Below are 18,880 nucleotides of genomic sequence, written 5' to 3' on the forward strand. Positions count from 1 at the left end.
TCCAGTTGTAAAGTATTCTGAAGTTTGAAATCTTGACCCAGTTAGATGATAGTTGAATTCTGCAAGGGAGACTGACTGAGAAAATATGGCGCTATAATTAAGTGGAATTACGAGTTGTGTGATATTCGCCGGACAGTAATGACATGAGTACAGAAGGTGAAGACTCTCTACTGTTAGGAGACGTTTCTAGGGAACGATTGGTGAGGACACAAAGTGCTGGAAAAGGTTTATCGTGTGCTGTACTGATTTGAAAAGTGTGTTGATCAGCGGTATCATTTTACGTGCTTGTAGTTCCGATTCGTGTGTATAAATGGCCAATAAAATCGATTACAAATCCTAACTCTGTCATAATCACACCCATAAATTGTGACAATACTGAAATTACGTTAACAGTAAAATGAAAGAATTTTAAAGGTGAAGTTTTTCTCTTGAGAACTTCCGTAACAAGGTTATTTTTTTATGGTGGGTTGTCTCTGCTGATCCATCTTGTTTCACTATGAACTGCCACAAACTGCATGTGGCTGGCTCAATTTGTTTGTGCGACACAATTTTTCAAGGCCCCAAAGGGACTTTGTGGACACGCTGTATATTTTGATGTTGGTCGGCATAGGTCTTGAACTTTATCTCTTAATCTCAGGAATGAACAGAGTCTTAAAGTGTTTCGGAGCAGGACTCAGCCTACAGGGCTTAGATCAAATAGGAATGAAGTAAGAGAAGGCTCGAGAATGTTCCAAATGCAAAACTTCCTAATTTATTGCCGGATATTGCTAGGGTGATGGAAAGTAAAGGGACAGAGCGATGGGGCATGCAGCAGGAACTGAGAAAAGATGGGTAGTATATACAAAATTTTCAATTGTATATATGAAAAGATGAAACCACCTAGGAGCAGATGGGGTGATGGCATTAGAATGAATGTAAAGATAACTGTTAAGTTACACGTCTCATACTGGCTTCAGCGATGGATACCTGCAAACATGAAAATGAACCTTACTGAACAGGTTGTTTTGACGGTAATATTCTGGGCTTCTATTACAAAGATGCTAGGTTCAAATCTCGGCCAGGATGCAGACTATCCTGACTGAGATATTTCTTGGCTTTCTTCGACACTTCCAGGCAAATATGGGAACAGTGCCTGGGATGAACAATGAAGGAATATTTCCAATTCACTAGTCATCTTACATTCCTCACTACATAGTATCACGTACTGAAAAATCATATTCCTCCCACTTGTAATGAATCTTTAGATGCAATCACATTTTGGGAATTTCGTAAACAGTTCAATAACAGCACTGCCATTTATGAAATCAGTTATGTGTGTCGGTTAGTGTGCATATGTTATGCGTGTATTATTCTAAGCTACAATATTTTCACTTATATATATAAATTGTGGTGTGTATGCCCATTACTAGGCAACGACTTGGTAAACACATTCCCTCAAAGCGTACTTGTGTGACAGAAGGATTCCCATAGCTAAGTAAATAAAATATATAACCTAATTATAATAAGCTTGTAGTGCACTCAATTTCACATGTCACTTCACTACATGTTTCGGCAACATTGTGCCATCCTCAGGTGCTTTATTTATGCTAAGCTACTGCATTGCTTGCTATCATGATGGCAATAGCTTAGCGTAAATAAAGCACCTGAGGTTGGCACAATGTTGCCGAAACATGTAGTGAAGTGACATGTGAAATTTAGTGCACTACAAGATGGCCATTACATACATATCATGGATGAGAATCAGCGCAACAGGACGCTAAAATACAACATAATAAGCTTGTACAAAGCTCCAGTAGATGTTAATGAATTTCTAAGGAACGCAACTTTAAAATATCCGTACAATCAAAAATTTCACTTCATAACCTATGGAGACATAAACATGATATATTAAAACAAACAGCCACTGAGTACAAGGAAACTCTTTACGACCAAAGACAAAAATTAGACAGATGTGTTAATTTTGAAACAAGAATTCAAAATTCCACGAGTAAAAAAAACCATTGATAATAATTTTATAGATAGTATAACATTAAAAAGTAAATTTAATTCCCTTGAAACAGAGAACCAGAAAAATTAATAAAGAGACCACTGCACAATTTCAGCATCTATTAGAGAGGAAAAACTGTGGGAACATGTCTTCAAAAATATGAATATAAACTTTAAGTTTAACTCCCTTTTCATGTTCTTTAAATGTCTTTGTAGCTAGTTTTCCCATTCAGGATAAAAGTGTAGGTAGAAGAAAATAAGTTGATTATACAAAGGAATAAAAATGTCATGCACTGCAGTAGTAATCCTAACATGAGAGCATAATATATCGTGCACTGCAAAAACCTCGGCAGAGTTATAAAAAGAGGATAAAATGCAGCATTAATGTAGGTTTATAGCAAAATCAGATAATCAGATAAGAACAGCTTGGAATATAATAAAACGTGAAAGAAGAAAATTACATCTGACTGAACAGATACAGTCTCTCCTATAAATGATGAAGTAAACGAATCAGAATGCTATTTTTCTGACCAGACTCATGATAACAGACGCTTCAAATTTAATTAATTTTCCTCACTTCCACTCCATACTCCTTCTTGAGCAGCTTAATATTCTGGTCTAATTTGATTGGCACATTCTCGTTTCTTCCCCTTTACGCAATGCAGATTCCATCCACAATGTTTACAAATATATTAAAGTGTCACTGTATAATTGGTACTCATACATGCAGTCCTGTAATGTTATCTGCGAAAACATGCATTCCATTGAGGAGCAGAGCTGCATCATGAACTTAAATCAAATCCGCTCAACCATGTTGCGTCGACTGAAACACACACTGTAAAGTAAAGTAAAGTAAAAAGTAAAGCTATCCTTGTAACAGCCCGTGAAGGCCCATAGGGTTGTGAGACATTGAGGGTCCCACATTATCTAGACAATTGGCTCAAAGATGGCGGTAAGGTTGTCAGCCTCATGCACCAGCTGCGCTTTACTCCCCAGGAAAATTATTTAATTAATTCCTGGTACTCATTTCTGTTAGAGGCTGAGTCAACCCCAGGGCCATAGTACGGCTGGAAGGATTAGGTCAATCGAAAATAATCCAGTGGCCTCATCAGGAACTGAACCCGCGACCTTCCAGCTTGTAGCATAGCCCCTCAACCAACTACGCTACTGCGTGCATCCCAAAACACACACTGTGCACATAATAATGCATTTCACTGACATTTATAAAATATGACTACGCCTGTAGCAATAATGTCCCTATGTATAACGTGCAGCGTACACACCACCATACATATATGGCTAAGATGCCTCAGGTCATAATACATTATTAGAACTGTAGCAGTAACACAGAAAGATCTTGAGTATCCACGTTTTCTGCAGTAACACACATCAACCACATGCAACAAGTCATAAGCTGCTACTGATAAGATGGCTGGCGGGTTGCCTTTCTGGGCGCCCATTCATACCAACTTATGTCTAGTTACTGGCTTCCCACTGCGGCAGAGCGGGTTCAATCCCAGGTCTGGTCAAGTGGCATTTGTGATGGACAAAGTGGCACTGGGGCAGGTTTTCTCCAAGTACTTTGGTTTCCCCTGCCAATCTTCATTCCACCAAATTCACCAAATAATCACGCGGGGCAGGTACAATAGGCTAATCAGTGGCCGGAATTCTTTCAACTGTTTGACAGCGTCTTCACTAATACTTCCACTTTCATCACACACACATTCTTCGAAGAAAAATATTTTTAAGCCTCAGGGATATTTTGTTTTCTTATGCTCATAACACTGGACCACTGATCAGAACACCCTCTGACCCCATCTGGTGTAACCACTGTATCAGATGTTCTTTGTGTGGTGATGCCTCAATTGTTTCCTTCTTTTTCACTTGTGCCCTACACTGACCTTCCTCATCAAAAATCACAACTCTTTGTAACATCATGTTACTTAATGATAGATGGAGCCCAAAATGGTTTGCTGTTTCAAATCATGATACAGTTGAATTATTTTTAACACCCTGAAGAATTTTTATTCTCTCACTTATAGTGAGCTTATTCCTTCTTAATGCCATGGACCAGGAAGTAACTTCCAGAAATCTAAGTTTATGATAACATACAGACTGTTATCAGCACAAAGAAAACAACTTAAGTTTGTCTTTAGAAGAAATGTTTGTTCAGAAAGTTAAGATACTCACATCAAATGCAGCATAAGTATATCACTGGTTAAGTAGAATGGCTACAAATTATATAACAGTTACATTACCTGAGGAACGGCATGTTCTCAAAACTTCAAATTTACGTGCAGACAGTACTCACAAATCATATCAGAAGAATTTAATGCAAAAGGAATAGAGAAAGGGTAAATTAAACATGTTGCTCTATTTCTGAGATGGCACTTTGTACACTATAACACCAATATGTGGAGATAAAAGTTATATATAAAAAATACATTACATAAAAATAAAATATATACAATAAAACGTGAACTCATATTTTAGCAAATATCAGACACAGTTCACATTATTAGTTAGTGACATCACTTCTTCATGCATCAGCAAGTGTTGCTATTGAACTACGTATGATAATAAATGATAGTACTATTGAAATTTTGACATTCACTGTTACAACTTTAAAATGAACTTGTTTTACTATATACATTTGATGTATGCAATGTTATTTGGGATCATTCACCACTGAATCATAGTCCTGACATCCCCAGAAAGACACAGACCTATTATATTTTGAATACATGACTAGTAAATTGGCAAGTTTATTTGGATTCAAGGGGGTAATGTGATAACACTCAACCCCAGTCTTCTTTGGAGTTCGTCAAATCTGTCAACATATTCAGCCACATCATTGGGCCTCAGGGGTGTAACTGCATTCCTGCAAATACAATATAGAAAATAAATACACAATAACTGTGGGCAACATCTCCAAACACAAGTCACAAAGAGTCAATCAATTTTAAATGCAGTCACTTCCATTAAACTATCACTCTGGTAGCAGAAACAAAAATTGTAAAAAACCCATCAATGTACCCAGGCCTGGGTATTTGTATGACTTAAATGCATATGAAGCACTTGGAATGAAACATGTTATTGTAATTACAACAAAAAAAAACTTCATAGACAGTGTTACCAAAAAAAAAAATAGAAGGAAAAAAAACTGGTCATGTACTATACCAAAACGTATCACTTAACTAGCATTACCTCACACCATACAAAGTAATTCAGTCAGCCAATAACAACAGTACTACTAACCTTGTTAACAAATACCATATATGTTAGGTGAGTGACTGAATTTTGTCTGCTGTGATACACTGTATGTCAGCCTTCAGAATTACATTCATAGTCTTGTAGGGAATGAATCTGAAAGTATTACTAAGCCCAAGGCTCTATGCTGATATGTTGGGATTTTGGACTTTATCCATCGTCCTGGTTTTTAAGATAACAAATAAAATCACGACGTTTCGGAAACAGATCCAGTTTCCGAAACGTCGTGTTTTTATTTGTTATCTTATAAACCAGGACGATGGATAAAGTCCAAAAACCCAACATATCAGTGTGTTATACACCATCGTCAGAATCCTATAGTAACTACCAAGGCTCTATGTTTAAAGCCTTTTCTTTCGTATATAAGGATACCCTTATGATCAGAGAAAAGAGATAATTTATGTGAAATCTGCATCAGAAAATCAATGCAACATTTTAAAATTCTAATGTTTCTTCTGCCACTTTACAGATTCCAATTACTCTAAAACATAAACTCCATACCAAGTCGGGCATGAGCCAATTAGTTCTTTGTCTCCAACATTACAGAAGCTCAACACAGTGACATATTCATCCATGAAAAATTAAAGTATAAAATTAAGTACTTACACATTAATGTGTGACCCAGGCAAGTTCAAAATTTTACTGTCATGTCTGCAGTGTTAGTGTTATCAACTACCAGAGATAATCTGTAGAAACAAAAGCACAGCCTCATGGACTTGTTGTTGGAGGCAAATTCTAAGCTTAGGTTCTAGGTCTGGTTTTTAGAAATACACTTCTAAAGCTGGCACTGTTAATGTGGCTTAATGACTTAAATAACCTGGGTCACACGCTAAAATGTAAGTACCAAAAATTATAGTGTGATGTTTGTGTTACGATTGAAAATGTATAGTTTCTAGTGAAATATCTTGCTACTTGGCAAGTAATATTTTTGTCTGACTGGTGAACTAAGGTAACAATATTCAATTTCATCGTAGGCATTAGCAACTCAAATTTATACCTTTTTCTAGAACTGTCAGGGTAAGATTCATTTTGCGACAGAAAACTAAGAAACAACTATTATGAATTAAATCACTAAATTACGGAGCAAAATATCATGTAGACTGGTCTAGAAGTAACATTCTAGACTCTTATTTGGGTGTTTAGTTGAAAAATCTTAGCCAGGACACGCTGCCTATCCTGAATGAGGTTATCACGGTACTCCTCAGTTCCTATGAGAAAGTGCTAGTATAGTATCCCAATCAGGCCACAACCACTTCCTTCCAAATCCTCTTAAATTCATCATTCATTTATCATCTTACCTTTCGACACCAAGTAATCGGTGATACTAAAAGTGTCACAAAAGAGCAGCAGCAGTAACAAAGACAAGCGTGACAAAAATGGCAAAAGCAAAATGTCAGTCTCAACTGTCATTTACATCACAGGCATAGCGTAGGAGCTCCAGCTGTATTCTACATTTATATTAATATACAAAATTATTTAATAATTGATCACATCCGAAGTACAGGTGTTGCGAGCCTGATTAACACAATCAGATGTTTTACCTATGTAACCAAGATGAAGAACACAAACAAAACAGGGAAGGAGATATATTATTAAAAGAGATAATTAGACAAAATGCACATGTACCTCACTCGGTGCTGCACGAAATCTGTTTCCCACCTCTGCGACACGGGTCGATCTCTACTAGGTGGGGACCCTTGCAGAAGTGCTCCTGAAGTCCCTACACTGATCACAGAAGTTGATGACCCACGTCTTCTTGGACCTGAAACAAAATAAGACTTACATCACAAACCAAGTAGGATAATAAAATATAAAAATTTTTAACACCCTGATTGCCACACCGAATTTTCAAATTGGTTCTTATCAGGCAAAAACCAGCATATCATTTTAGATTAGTTGTAAATATAACTGCTGCATATTTTACTTATGAAATATTAATAAGTGAGTGATTTGGGGCATTTTTCGTTAAGAGTGGATACCAGTGACCAATATGGCATGAGCATAAATTCATCCAAGGTTCATGGATTTTGCTTCATTTTATCCCACTTTCACAGAAAATAGCTGCAGCTGACTGAACCTTTATAAAGGATGCTGCCTACTGCAACAACGAGACTGCGATATGAATTCTATAACATGCCTTCTATCTTATTTCTATTTTGTTATCACTGATGACTCTATAATAAACAGAATGGAAGATCTGTGCGACTCAGAAGTTGCCAGATGGGTCAAACATCACACCACATTCTCAATTACACTCATGGCAACCAACTACAAAAGAAGAGAAAGAAAATCTGTAGGACTCCTTCCATGGATGGGCTTGGTGCAGTTCGCTACTACTGCAGATTACGGGAGCAAAAGTGCCATGTGACACCACATACAGGAAATACAAGGAATCCACCCACAAGTCTCGGATAGGCCATCTGATGAGTCAACCCAGCTTGGACATCTCTCCTCTCTGGATTCCTGTAAGTAAAAATCTACAACTCCATCCAGCATAGATTGAGTGGGAAAATTTGTTTTCCTAATGTTGGTACCATAGTGATGATTTCTATCTTGACAGTTCTCTGGTGCAAGGCATCACATATGTAGAGTTTTTAATGTTTTGTCTTAACTCTCACAGATGGTTTGTGTTGTGCTTGGCTTGTATACCCTGTCTTGGTGCTCCTACAGGTGTTTGGAGATAGGGACTAGCTCTATCGATTGGGCCCAACTGAGTAGGTTTTACCTGCAGACGGAGACAGAATCCAGTCCCTGAAACGTGCTTTGAAATATAAACAGAATAGTGTTTTAGATAAGTATAAGATGATGGATAATGTCCAAAAACATAATATTTGTCATACAAATTCCAGGAACCGATGACCACATGAGATCCCTACAGACCACAGCAGACACATAAGCTCGCCTATAGTACATGTGGCAGTTGAATGCAGTAAAATTTGAGTGTTTAACAGCAGACACCAGTGACTGCTGCAGCAGTAAGGCAAATTTTTCTGCAGCAGACAGTGGTGTCGACTATGGCAGTCAGTGGATTAAAAATCGACATACTTTATTCAAAAACTGTAAACAATAAACACTGCCCTCTAGGTTGAATTTAATTCCATATAACATTTTAAAGAATGTGTTGCAGAAGACCAATAAAGAGATGGAAGGATATCACTGAGATGGTCTCAATCTTTCACATACCATGAGCTCACTCCGTAGAGTGTTTCTGTCAATAGATATAGAATCTGTGGTCATCTGAAGGTAATCTGCAGAATGATTGTGAGTTTCTGTGTACAGCAGCACTCACCCTCAAGCACCCTTGGAATTTCTAGCACGTAGGTCTACAGTGGGGCTTGGCATGGTTCAGGGGATAAATGGTGAAGATGGGAGATGGATGGAAGTATCTCAGAATGATTTTGGCATTAGCAGTGTTGAACCTCTGAGTTCTGCTACCACACAATCAGTTCTTACAAGAGCTTTGATATTGTCACGTGTTGGGTGTATAATGCGACAAATAACTTCACGCCTTGTTGGTTATAGTGAATTTATTCCACTCACTCTTACAATCACACAATTTACAATCTGACAATTACTGCCATCGGCAGTATCACAAATATTACACTGCAAATGCCGGAATACAACTGACTGGTTGCTGGCTAACTCGGAACTAACTTGTAGGTAGCTGCCTTGAGAACTCTCTCGGAACTGACTGTGAATAGCCTTCGCTGCTCCTTATGTAGCCTCGTTCCGGACAACACAGAACATGGCCACGTAATAGGCACCCTTGTTGCCTGGCGCCGTGTTGCTGGCAACGCTGTCCGGAGTTGTTTACTGCTGCCTAGCGACCGCGGTTTCCCTTGATGATGTCAACACTGTTGACTCGCGTTGCATACCTACCAGGATGCTGGGACTCGGCTAACTTCGGCTCCGCTCGGCACGTCACTGCTGGCGGGGGGGGAAGGATGTTGACCTGCCTATTACCATTGCACAACACGTCACAATATCAAATGTCAGTGTAGTTATTTGTATTTACATGTCAAACTCATGAGGCCCTGTATTTAAATCTTGAGCAAGAGACTGGCTATCATGAGGTTTCTTATGAATTACCTCAGTCACTCAAGCAATGCAGAAATATTACCCAAAAACAGTCCATGGTCACTTCATTCCACATCCATCCAAATTCTATCATTTGGCATTATGAAGTTGCAAACACTGTTAACTCTTTGACTACCAAACCTTGCCAGAGAACTACCTGCCAGTAAATGCCCATGCTGCTTTTGGGTGAATGCATCTTCACAGAAAACTACAATACTTTCTCAAATTACCTTCAAATAACCATGGGCACACATAATGTGAAAGTCTGTTCTTTCCTCTGAACATCACTATCTCGCAATGTTCTACTTAAACATCCAGTTGCATTAATATTACACTTTCTTGCATATAGGTAACAAGCAAAACCACAGACAAACATGCATAATCTCCACACACAGACAGCGCAGCAATAAAACTATCCCAGTATGCAGTTGTATCTAGGCAAGTCACTGCAACATATATAAGTACAACAAAACTACAAAACATACTTACTCATGGAGCTGAGCCCTTCTAGAGGAGTGGCCAATTCTGCAGCTACTCATGAATTTCCCAGCATTTTATGGAACATGAAGGTTCATTACAGTGTTCACAAACCCCTCCATTGGTCCCTATCCCAAGCCAGACCAATCCAATCCATACCATCCCATTCTATCCCTCTAAGATCCATTTCAATATTGTCCACACACCTACGCCTTGGTCTTCCCTGTGGTCTCTTTCCTTCTGGCTTTTCCACCAATATCCTACACGCATTCCTTGTCTCTCCCATTCATGCTACATGACCTGCCCACCTCATCCTCCTTGACTTGATCATTCTACTTATACTTTGAGAAGAGTACAAGTTATGAAGCTCCTCATTATGCAGTTTTCTCCAGCATCCTATCACTTCATCCCTCTTCGGCCCAAATATTCTCTTCAACTTTCTCTTCTCAAATACCTTCAGTCTATGTTCCTCCCTTAATGTCAGAGACCAAGTTTCACACCCATACAGAACCACAGGCAAAATTATAGTTTTTTATATTCTAATTTTTATGTTTTTGGATAGCAGACGAGAAGACAAAAGGTTCTTGACTGAATGGTAGCAAGTATTACCCGAGTTCAATCTTTTCTTAATTTCCTCCTGAATCACGTTTTGATTTGTTATCACCGTTCCCAAATATCTGAACTGCACCACAATTTCAAAACATCTGTTTCCTATCTTGATGTCATGATTTTGCCCTGCATTTTGTTGATGAGTCAGAAACTTATACTTAGTTTTCTTTGTGTTTACTTCTAGACCAACCTCCTTACTTGTGTCAATTAAAGCTTATGTGTTTTTCTTTATGGTACCTATATTATCACCAAGTAGATTCACATCATTGCCATAGACCAACAGCTGATGTGTCCCATTTATTTTCAGTCCCACCTGGTTTCCCTGGACGTTCCTAATTGCATATTCTAAGGCAAAGTTGACAAGGAGTGGCAATAAAGCATCTCCTTGTCTTAGACCATTCTGGATAGGAAACTTATAAGACAAATGTTTACCTATATGGAAATAACAAAACTACATAACACAAACAGTAAATGTATAACACAATACATATATACATATATATCTTACATATTGCAGGTAAAGGTAAAGTTATCCCTGTAACGGCTGTGAAGGCCCATAGAGTTGTGAGACGTCGAGGCTCTCACATTTTGTCTAGATAATCAGCTCACAGATGGTGGTAAGTTTGTCAATCCTACAGGCTGGCCACCTTTTGTCCCCAGGAAGATTCCTGGTACTCCTTTATGTTAGAGGCTGAGTTAACCCCAAGGTCATAGTGTGGCTGGAAGGATTAAGTAAATTGGGGGGGAACATCTCATTAGGACTCTAATGCCTCAGCTAACTATGCTACCACATGCCCNATGCAAATATAAACAATGCACAGACAACTATAACCACAGCTATAACATTAAAAGAAACAACAAACAAGTAACATATTATACAACACAATATATTTCTTTACATCGTATTACAGATAACATCCACACTGGGGCACCAAATACAGAGCAACAGAATTTTAATGGATATATTTTAATGAACTCTTAAGAACTATTTCTTCAAACAAATAATTTAAAAAATTATGTTATATAATTAAAATGAAGTATAGACATGTGAAAAACAGAGCATACAGTGAAAAAAAAATTAGCAGGACTCACACATACCTCAATTTGGCTGTATATGGCCAAAACATGTCATAGTAAGATACGATGTATACTAGACAGAAAATGAATGTTGCCTTTAAGATGGTAATATACATATATGAATCACTATATCACATTTCATGAAATCCATGGACTATGTACTATGTGATGAACATCAAGGCAATCTCTTTGGCTGTGGCAGTTGTAATGCAAGTACCCCAATTCAATCTAATCAGGTCATGACATATAAAGCATTAAACAAAAAACATGATCTTTCATTGACTCATTCACTATATTATGCTATATCCTTTCAGATAACATACACGTGTGAATTTCTCTTATGTCCATCAGTAAATGAGACCTGTGGTTTTACCTACAGTAGGTATTTGTTTGGTGCCCTTATACAGAAAATTTTAAATATAGGTTCTTACCTTTTGACTTTCATTTACATTGGAAACAAAATAATTCCTGAAAATCAGCCAGTTTCCAATACAGACAACTTTATGGAATGCAATAATTATATGGGCATAAGTATTTTAAATGCTGGATAAAATATTATGCATCAGTCAAAATTTTATAAAGACTTTTCATCTTGATGTTTATCTAAGATTAACACAATGGAGTCTGTAGGCACGAATATTCATACCACACAGCGGCATCAGACATTTAATTGAACTTTCTGCAAAAATTATGTGTTGATCATAATTTTATCAGTGTCATCAAGGAACTCTATGGGGGATTCCAATGGCATGATTCATACCTTGTCACTAAATTCCATTCAATTTCAGTCACCTCCATCTAACACGTATAATGATGCCCTGAAAAGCAGTACTCAAATACATCACAACTTCAAGAGATGACTTCTTTGATAAAGAAACCTGCATAAATTTAGTAAATGATTTTTTTCTTCATCATGTCAGCTGCCAATAGTCATTACTTACTCATTACTATTAAGAGATAAATTACTGAATAAAACGATATGCGCAAAAATCAGTTTCCCACACAGATCTACTGAGCAGCATGACAGCCACTGAAATAGGAAACACTTTCCAACCATAAATTTGTTAACAGGTGTTACACTGCAATGGGCAGCAATCAAAATCTGCAACTCACCATGACAAGAGGACTGAGCGCTGAACACCGTACTTTCACTTACACCTCTGCTCAGCCCAGCACCGCTTCCAATCTGACATCGAAGTCGCCACCGCCGCACAAGATAGCGCATACGAGACAGTGCAATCACCACTATTGCTGCTATTCTAAAACATAACAACCATGCAATTACTTCTATCTCAAAGGAAATTCTTCAGAACAGAATTCATTACATTTATTGCCTGGCCACTTAGCAAGGTCCACTTCTGAAATGGGAATGTGAATTAGGTTAATAGGCATTCCAAACCACAGCAGGGGCAGGCATGCTCCACATTCATACAGTTTTGATTTTGTCAGAAGCATGTGGAAAAAATCTGTCCAGAATTAAATCTGAGATTCTCCCCTCCCCACAAGTCTGTATTCTAATCCAGTCAAGTGCATTGAAAAGTGAGGTTACAAAGGAGAAAGGTTATATGTAATATTATACCACATGAAGTACAAAGATATATGAATATGAGGGCATTGCTGGAATGATGATTAACAGTGGACAACCAAAAGTACTATTATGAAGACGTGCTCTAGTGACTTTTGGAATAAATCTGCTGTGGACTGGTCTGGGATTAAAATGGTCTCTGTAGGGAGAATTTAGCATTCATCTATTAGTGAATTTCACAAAGCATATACAGCAGATGTGTAAAAATTTGTGCAATGTGTACTGCACTGTTTATTGTACTGCTACTTGAATAGAGTGCAAGGGGTTTGGTGAGGGGCAAGGCTGTGCCACAGCTCAAGCGGTTAGTCGCTGGCTTCCTACCGTGGTGGCCCAGGTTCGATCCCAGGTCTTGTCAAGTGGGATTTGTGGTGGACAAAGTGCGCTGGGGCGGGTTTCTCCAAGTACTTCGGTTTCCCTTGCCAATCTTCATTCCACCAAATTCTCCATCATCATAATCACCTGGGGCAGGATACAATAGGCCAATCAGTGGCCACCATGCTGAGTGGAAGCAGTTGGGCTCCACCTCCCACTAAGCGAATTAATTAATTGGTGAGGGGCATGTCTGCATTTCACTTTCTCATCATACTGAACCAGCATCCCACACAAAAGCATGAGACTGTCCTTAGAAGTAATGCATGCATAAAACAATGACTGCTCGATAAAAATAAGACAGGGTCAAGACATGTATGACATGTGCAGAGAGAAACAGGCATGGAATGGCATGTGTGATTAATCACAAATTAGTTAAGTGCAAGCTGCAACAGGACAGAGCAATGGTATATGGTGAAACAGCAGCCAACAATGCAAAACTGACATCAAGCTCATAAGTGGTTACAGACAGGAAAACACTAACTGTCTGCAACAATATAAACATTAAAGTATAATATGTCACATATGTATGATGGGCAACAAAAAACAAACTTTGTGGCTTTAGTCTGCAAGCAAACTATACTGACCAAGTGACCGCTTTTTGTCGGCGAAGTTACTGCAAACTTTAGCACATAGAGAGTGCCACATGGTCAGCGCAACAAATCCCCATGGCCGCTAATTTCAGTTTTCCAGACCGGAGCCGCTACTTTTCCATTCACATAGCTCCTCAGTTATCCTCACGAAGCTGAGTGGACCCTGTTCCAGACCCACTACTTCTCAGAATATCTGGTAGCTCCGTGAATCAAACCTAGGACCTCTGCATCTGTTGCCAGGAACTCTGACCACTAGACCATAGAGGCAGTCCCTGATGGACAACAGAGGATGTTAATTTTAAAATTGCACAACTTACTTAAACCTTGTCCTCGGTTTCTTCAGATAGGCAGAGTGCTTCTGGTGACGCATAGTTCCTTGTACACCAGGCAGCTTTTCCAAGCCACTCATAATAATCGCTTCTCTCACTTGATATCCATGAAGAACACCAAGGAGGTACCTCTTTTGCCATACTAGAGCCTTGCGATAGCTTTCAGCCCGCAGATACCTCCCATTAAAGTACTTCACCTGCAAAGATATGATTTAAATTCATTAAGTTGTTTCTGATTTTGTGATCCAGAGTGTTAACATGGCATAACTACATATGACTCCTTGGTGGAGGTACGAAATTCGCTTTTTTGTGTAGAGAATAAAACCTGATATATGCAAAACAGTTTCATTAAATTAATTATTAACTAAGATATCTGTCATGGATAAAGGAACTGTGGCTCACGTCCAAATTTAAAGTACATGATGACCCTGTCAGATCTCCCCCAATTCAGACAATCACTGTGGGAATACAGAATATAATCTGTGCCAACAGAAAGAGAAACTCAAAGAATTCCTTTAGATGTTTTCGATGATGCCACTTCATCCACTGTGTGCCGCTATAACTACCAAAAATGTAATGGCGTTTCCTCAGGAGCAAGTGCAAACTCTTATGTAGTATTTGGATATGAAATCCTTAATTATGGTGTAAAGAAATTATCATCAGGTGTACAGAGGTGATGTGCCTGGCAACATGTAACCTCATCAGAAAACAAGATGCTTGGAAGGAAGCTGGGGTACATGTTGATATGTTGCTGCATGTCAACAGCAAACTTCCATCAATACGGGCAATCTGCACTCCGTATGCAAACAGGTACAGTCATTTCAGTGGAACTCTGCAATGCCATACATAGTAACTGCAGTTACCTGGACACCTCATACACAGATTTATTGAGGCTTCTCTGCAATGCATGACACACTAGTTTGTCCCTCTTGCCAGGAATACTCTAACGTGCATCTCGAGATCTCCCTGTCAGCAATAACAAGACAAACTAGGCCTTGATGATTTTATTATCTGGTAACTACAATGCCACACATGGACACACTTTCATAAAATGAAGGGACCTGTAGGAACCTCCCACAGTGTACCGAAAGCAGGCGATATTTGTATGCTACAGCTTGCGGCCTGGTTGTCTGTACATCCACACAAGCACGACCCAATCAGCACTCATAACTGCAGCTCCACCACCAAATGGTCTGCGCTCAGCCCAGTGGTATTGGCAGAAAAATGTGGGCCTCCAACAGGCTAGCATCAGTCACATTGGTCGCTGCTACACTGCCATCAAGAGATCACAGCAGCTGCACCTCTCAAGTAGAGCACCTAACTGACTCTGCTAGGGCATGCAACATAGTAAGCTGACTCTGCTGGTGCACGCACTGTAGCTCAGCCCGTCAGCCAGTCTCACCGCTATCCTCTTAGCTCGCAATAACTCAGCAGAAGCAAAGGAAGAACATGGGGCTGCCATAAGGGAGCACACCGCGCTTGTTAGCTTGCCCCAGTGGAGGATAAATAAACGGCACTTTTAGGGGCCTCCCCTCAGCAGTGTCATCACTACACTGGGCCAACCTCTATGAAAGGGTCTCCACCAGTATTCTTCACACACTCCCCACACATCTGTAATACCCATTCTAAGCATAACAAACATTTGTTGTTATAGTTTCAAGTGATTGTCTTAGTGAACATCCCCCAGACCCAACAGGGTAGGTGTCTTCCCGTCAGCCGAGGATGGAAACAGATTCAGCTAAAATGTCAAAACTTTAAGTTCTTAATTAATGTATAGAGCATGTGTACAGAAGTTGTGGTGACCGAAATTAATATGATTGGTAAGATTTGAGGTTTTCATGGTGGTGACATTGAAGAATGCCGTTATCTGGGATATGGCACCATGTACATCTTGTGTGAATCACAAGATTTCTTTTATATGGTAGTGAACTACCATCTGTAATTCCAAATGTATCTGAAAGAATGTCATATTCTGGGATGTGGCACTGTGCAGATCTAGTGTGAATCACAAGATCTACATGGTGCCACATCCCAGAAGACAGCAGTCTTTCAAATACGATTAGAATTACTGATGGTAGTTCAATACAATATAAAACAAATTACACATTCTTTACAAACTTATACTTTATACATCATACTTTATGAAAAATGATGGATCATTTAAATAAATGGACTAAGAGCATTCATAAAAGCCACCTTCTTGAAACACAACGTCTGTAGATATGCAGTTACCATCTAAGGAACATGTAAGAACTCACTCTGTCACTACTGTCAGCACCATCATCTGTTCTGAAGCCATGAACATCAGCTTCAGCTTTTGCCATTGCCAATTTGAAAGAAGCCTTCTTTTGAGCACATAATGCTCTCTGTGCAGCAAATGCCACATGTTCTTCATCTGTTTCGTCAGCTGCCTAAAATGACACAAAGCATATCTGTAAGTGGCAAAACACAATATTCACTAGCTATTTAATAATAATTGAAGTTCTGTGTATGGAATGAAAATACATGACAGTTCAAAATTTACTAACACAACTAAGAGACATAGGCATAAATTAAATTATAATATTAAAACAGATCTTACAGAACTATGGTGTGAACTTGTAAACTAACCTGGGTTGGAAGAAAACAGATTTCTAAATAATAAATTCTGAAGAGAGATTTTGCATTATGGAGTCAGTTACTTAGCCATGCATATACCCAAGAGTAGTCTCTAACGCCTCTGGTAGATGGGGGAAGCATCGAGATACCGCTGAGCCAGTAGAGGCCGAACTCGCTGGCTGAGTCGGGACTGATGGTACGCACCAGTACCGGCAGAGTATAGAGACTGGTAGAATATCACAGGACACACAATGGACCAATACTGGTCTAAGTGCATGGGGAAACCCACCCTCTCCAATAACAACAACAACAACCCTGCATTTGCCAAGCCACCCCCAAGAACTGCCTGCTAGAAATACCAAGGATACTTGGAGATAGATGCCATTGCACAGGAAAACCAACAATACTTCCTGAAATAACCTTCAGGCAACCACAGCTACAGATAATGAGAAAGCATGTTACTTCCTCTAAATATCAGTATGTCATACATGATGCCACCTATTGACAGAAATGCTATACTAATTAACGAGAAGTCATACTCCTTGGATGTGACAGCTTAATGCAGTTATTCCATATGACCTAACCACCTAGTGTCAATCAAAGGGCTAATAAACTCTGGGCCGAAACTCACAGTACTAGAAGAGAACTGAAAAAAGCACTATGGCTTCAAAAATCTAGAATTCTTTGACATTTCATTCATTCTTTGATTTTCATTACATCGTGAATTATCATACAATATGTGGACATCCACAACATATTATAAAATTCCTATATGGCAACTCAGTGTGTAATGGTCTGCAGAAGTGAACTCCATTATCTGTGGCAGTACGACACACTTCGGCATGCTGTTGCCATACAGAGCAAGGGTTGTGTACTTACAGGGCTACAGACCAAGAGAGTGTGTGAGTTTCATGCACACACATCTGAGGACAATGCTCAAATTTTACACTCCCAGCAGAAGGATGATACAAGAACCAAAACCTGCTGAAGGAAGGCATAGGAATCAAAGACACATTGTATAAGACTGGGTGACATGAAAGGCAGGCTGAAAAACATTCCCTCAAAGAGGTGTAGCAGTAACTGTCACTAGTACAGCATGTGTACAGCACACAGCGTTTTGAATACAACCACAGGAGATCTGTGCAATGTGGATCCAAACTGTAATAAAACTATCGCATCATTATGTTGTCTGAGCATAGATTAGGGCAACATGACTGTCTGCCATACTGATAAGGAAGGTGTGGCTATGGTTAAGCTGAAGAGGAGGGCACATCCAAATATTGTATATTGTAACATATTGTTTCTATTGATTTGCTGTGGCCACAGCAGGTACTGATAGGGTACAGTAAGTTCTGAAATGCCCCTTTCATTCAGAATACAGTACTTATGGAACAATTTCACAAATATGAATGTAAAGTACTACCTTTACCTTAAGTGCAATACTGAGGTGCTCCTCTAGTTCCTCAATTCGGGCCTGAAAGCGCTGGCACTCCTCTATCAGCTGAAACAGCATTTGAGTCACTTCAACTTTTTCTGTCTTATGCTGCTCCAGCATCGTGTTTACATTCTGAACCACAGATACAATTATATAATGGGACACTATACACATACAAGAGTTTTATTTCTATTTACTCAGTATATAAATAATACATTATAACCTCAATGAAAATTCATTAGACTAATACTACTATTCAGCCATTTTCCCTAAAAATATGATTGTCACCAATCATTCTTTCATTCATTCATTCATTCATTCATTCATTGTATATTCCATAAATCCATATACATAGATATAGAACCAGTCACATAGTTAATACAGTACAATACAATTATAAATATATATGTACAGCTTAAATCATTATAATAGATAAAAAACATGTGTTAAATTTACAGACTTACATCACTATACA

At 38.8% G+C, this 18,880-nt stretch overlaps 1 protein-coding gene across 14 annotated transcripts in view; it reads right to left on the reverse strand.

Moving 5' to 3' along the window:
* Positions 1-4,300: 4,300 nt before the first annotated feature.
* Positions 4,301-18,880, reverse strand: part of LOC111870311 (A-kinase anchor protein 9) — a 193,618-nt gene continuing 179,038 nt past the window's right edge. For 10 of the 14 annotated variants that reach the window (XM_033753790.1, XM_033753798.1, XM_033753802.1 and 7 more), the window contains 6 exons: positions 18,394-18,471; positions 16,631-16,783; positions 14,361-14,569; positions 12,610-12,755; positions 6,883-7,018; positions 4,301-4,867 (listed from right to left, as the gene is read on the reverse strand). In XM_033753790.1, the coding sequence (XP_033609681.1) occupies positions 4,762-4,867; positions 6,883-7,018; positions 12,610-12,755; positions 14,361-14,569; positions 16,631-16,783; positions 18,394-18,471 (828 nt within the window). In that variant the 3' untranslated portion in view covers positions 4,301-4,761. The remainder of the gene's footprint in view (positions 4,868-6,882; positions 7,019-12,609; positions 12,756-14,360; positions 14,570-16,630; positions 16,784-18,393; positions 18,472-18,880) is intronic. The other 4 variants (XM_033753800.1, XM_033753794.1, XM_033753791.1 and 1 more) reach the window with 3 other exon arrangements.

This window comes from Cryptotermes secundus, unplaced genomic scaffold, assembly GCF_002891405.2.
Source record: "Cryptotermes secundus unplaced genomic scaffold, Csec_1.0 scaffold391, whole genome shotgun sequence".
Taxonomy (NCBI): domain Eukaryota; kingdom Metazoa; phylum Arthropoda; class Insecta; order Blattodea; family Kalotermitidae; genus Cryptotermes; species Cryptotermes secundus.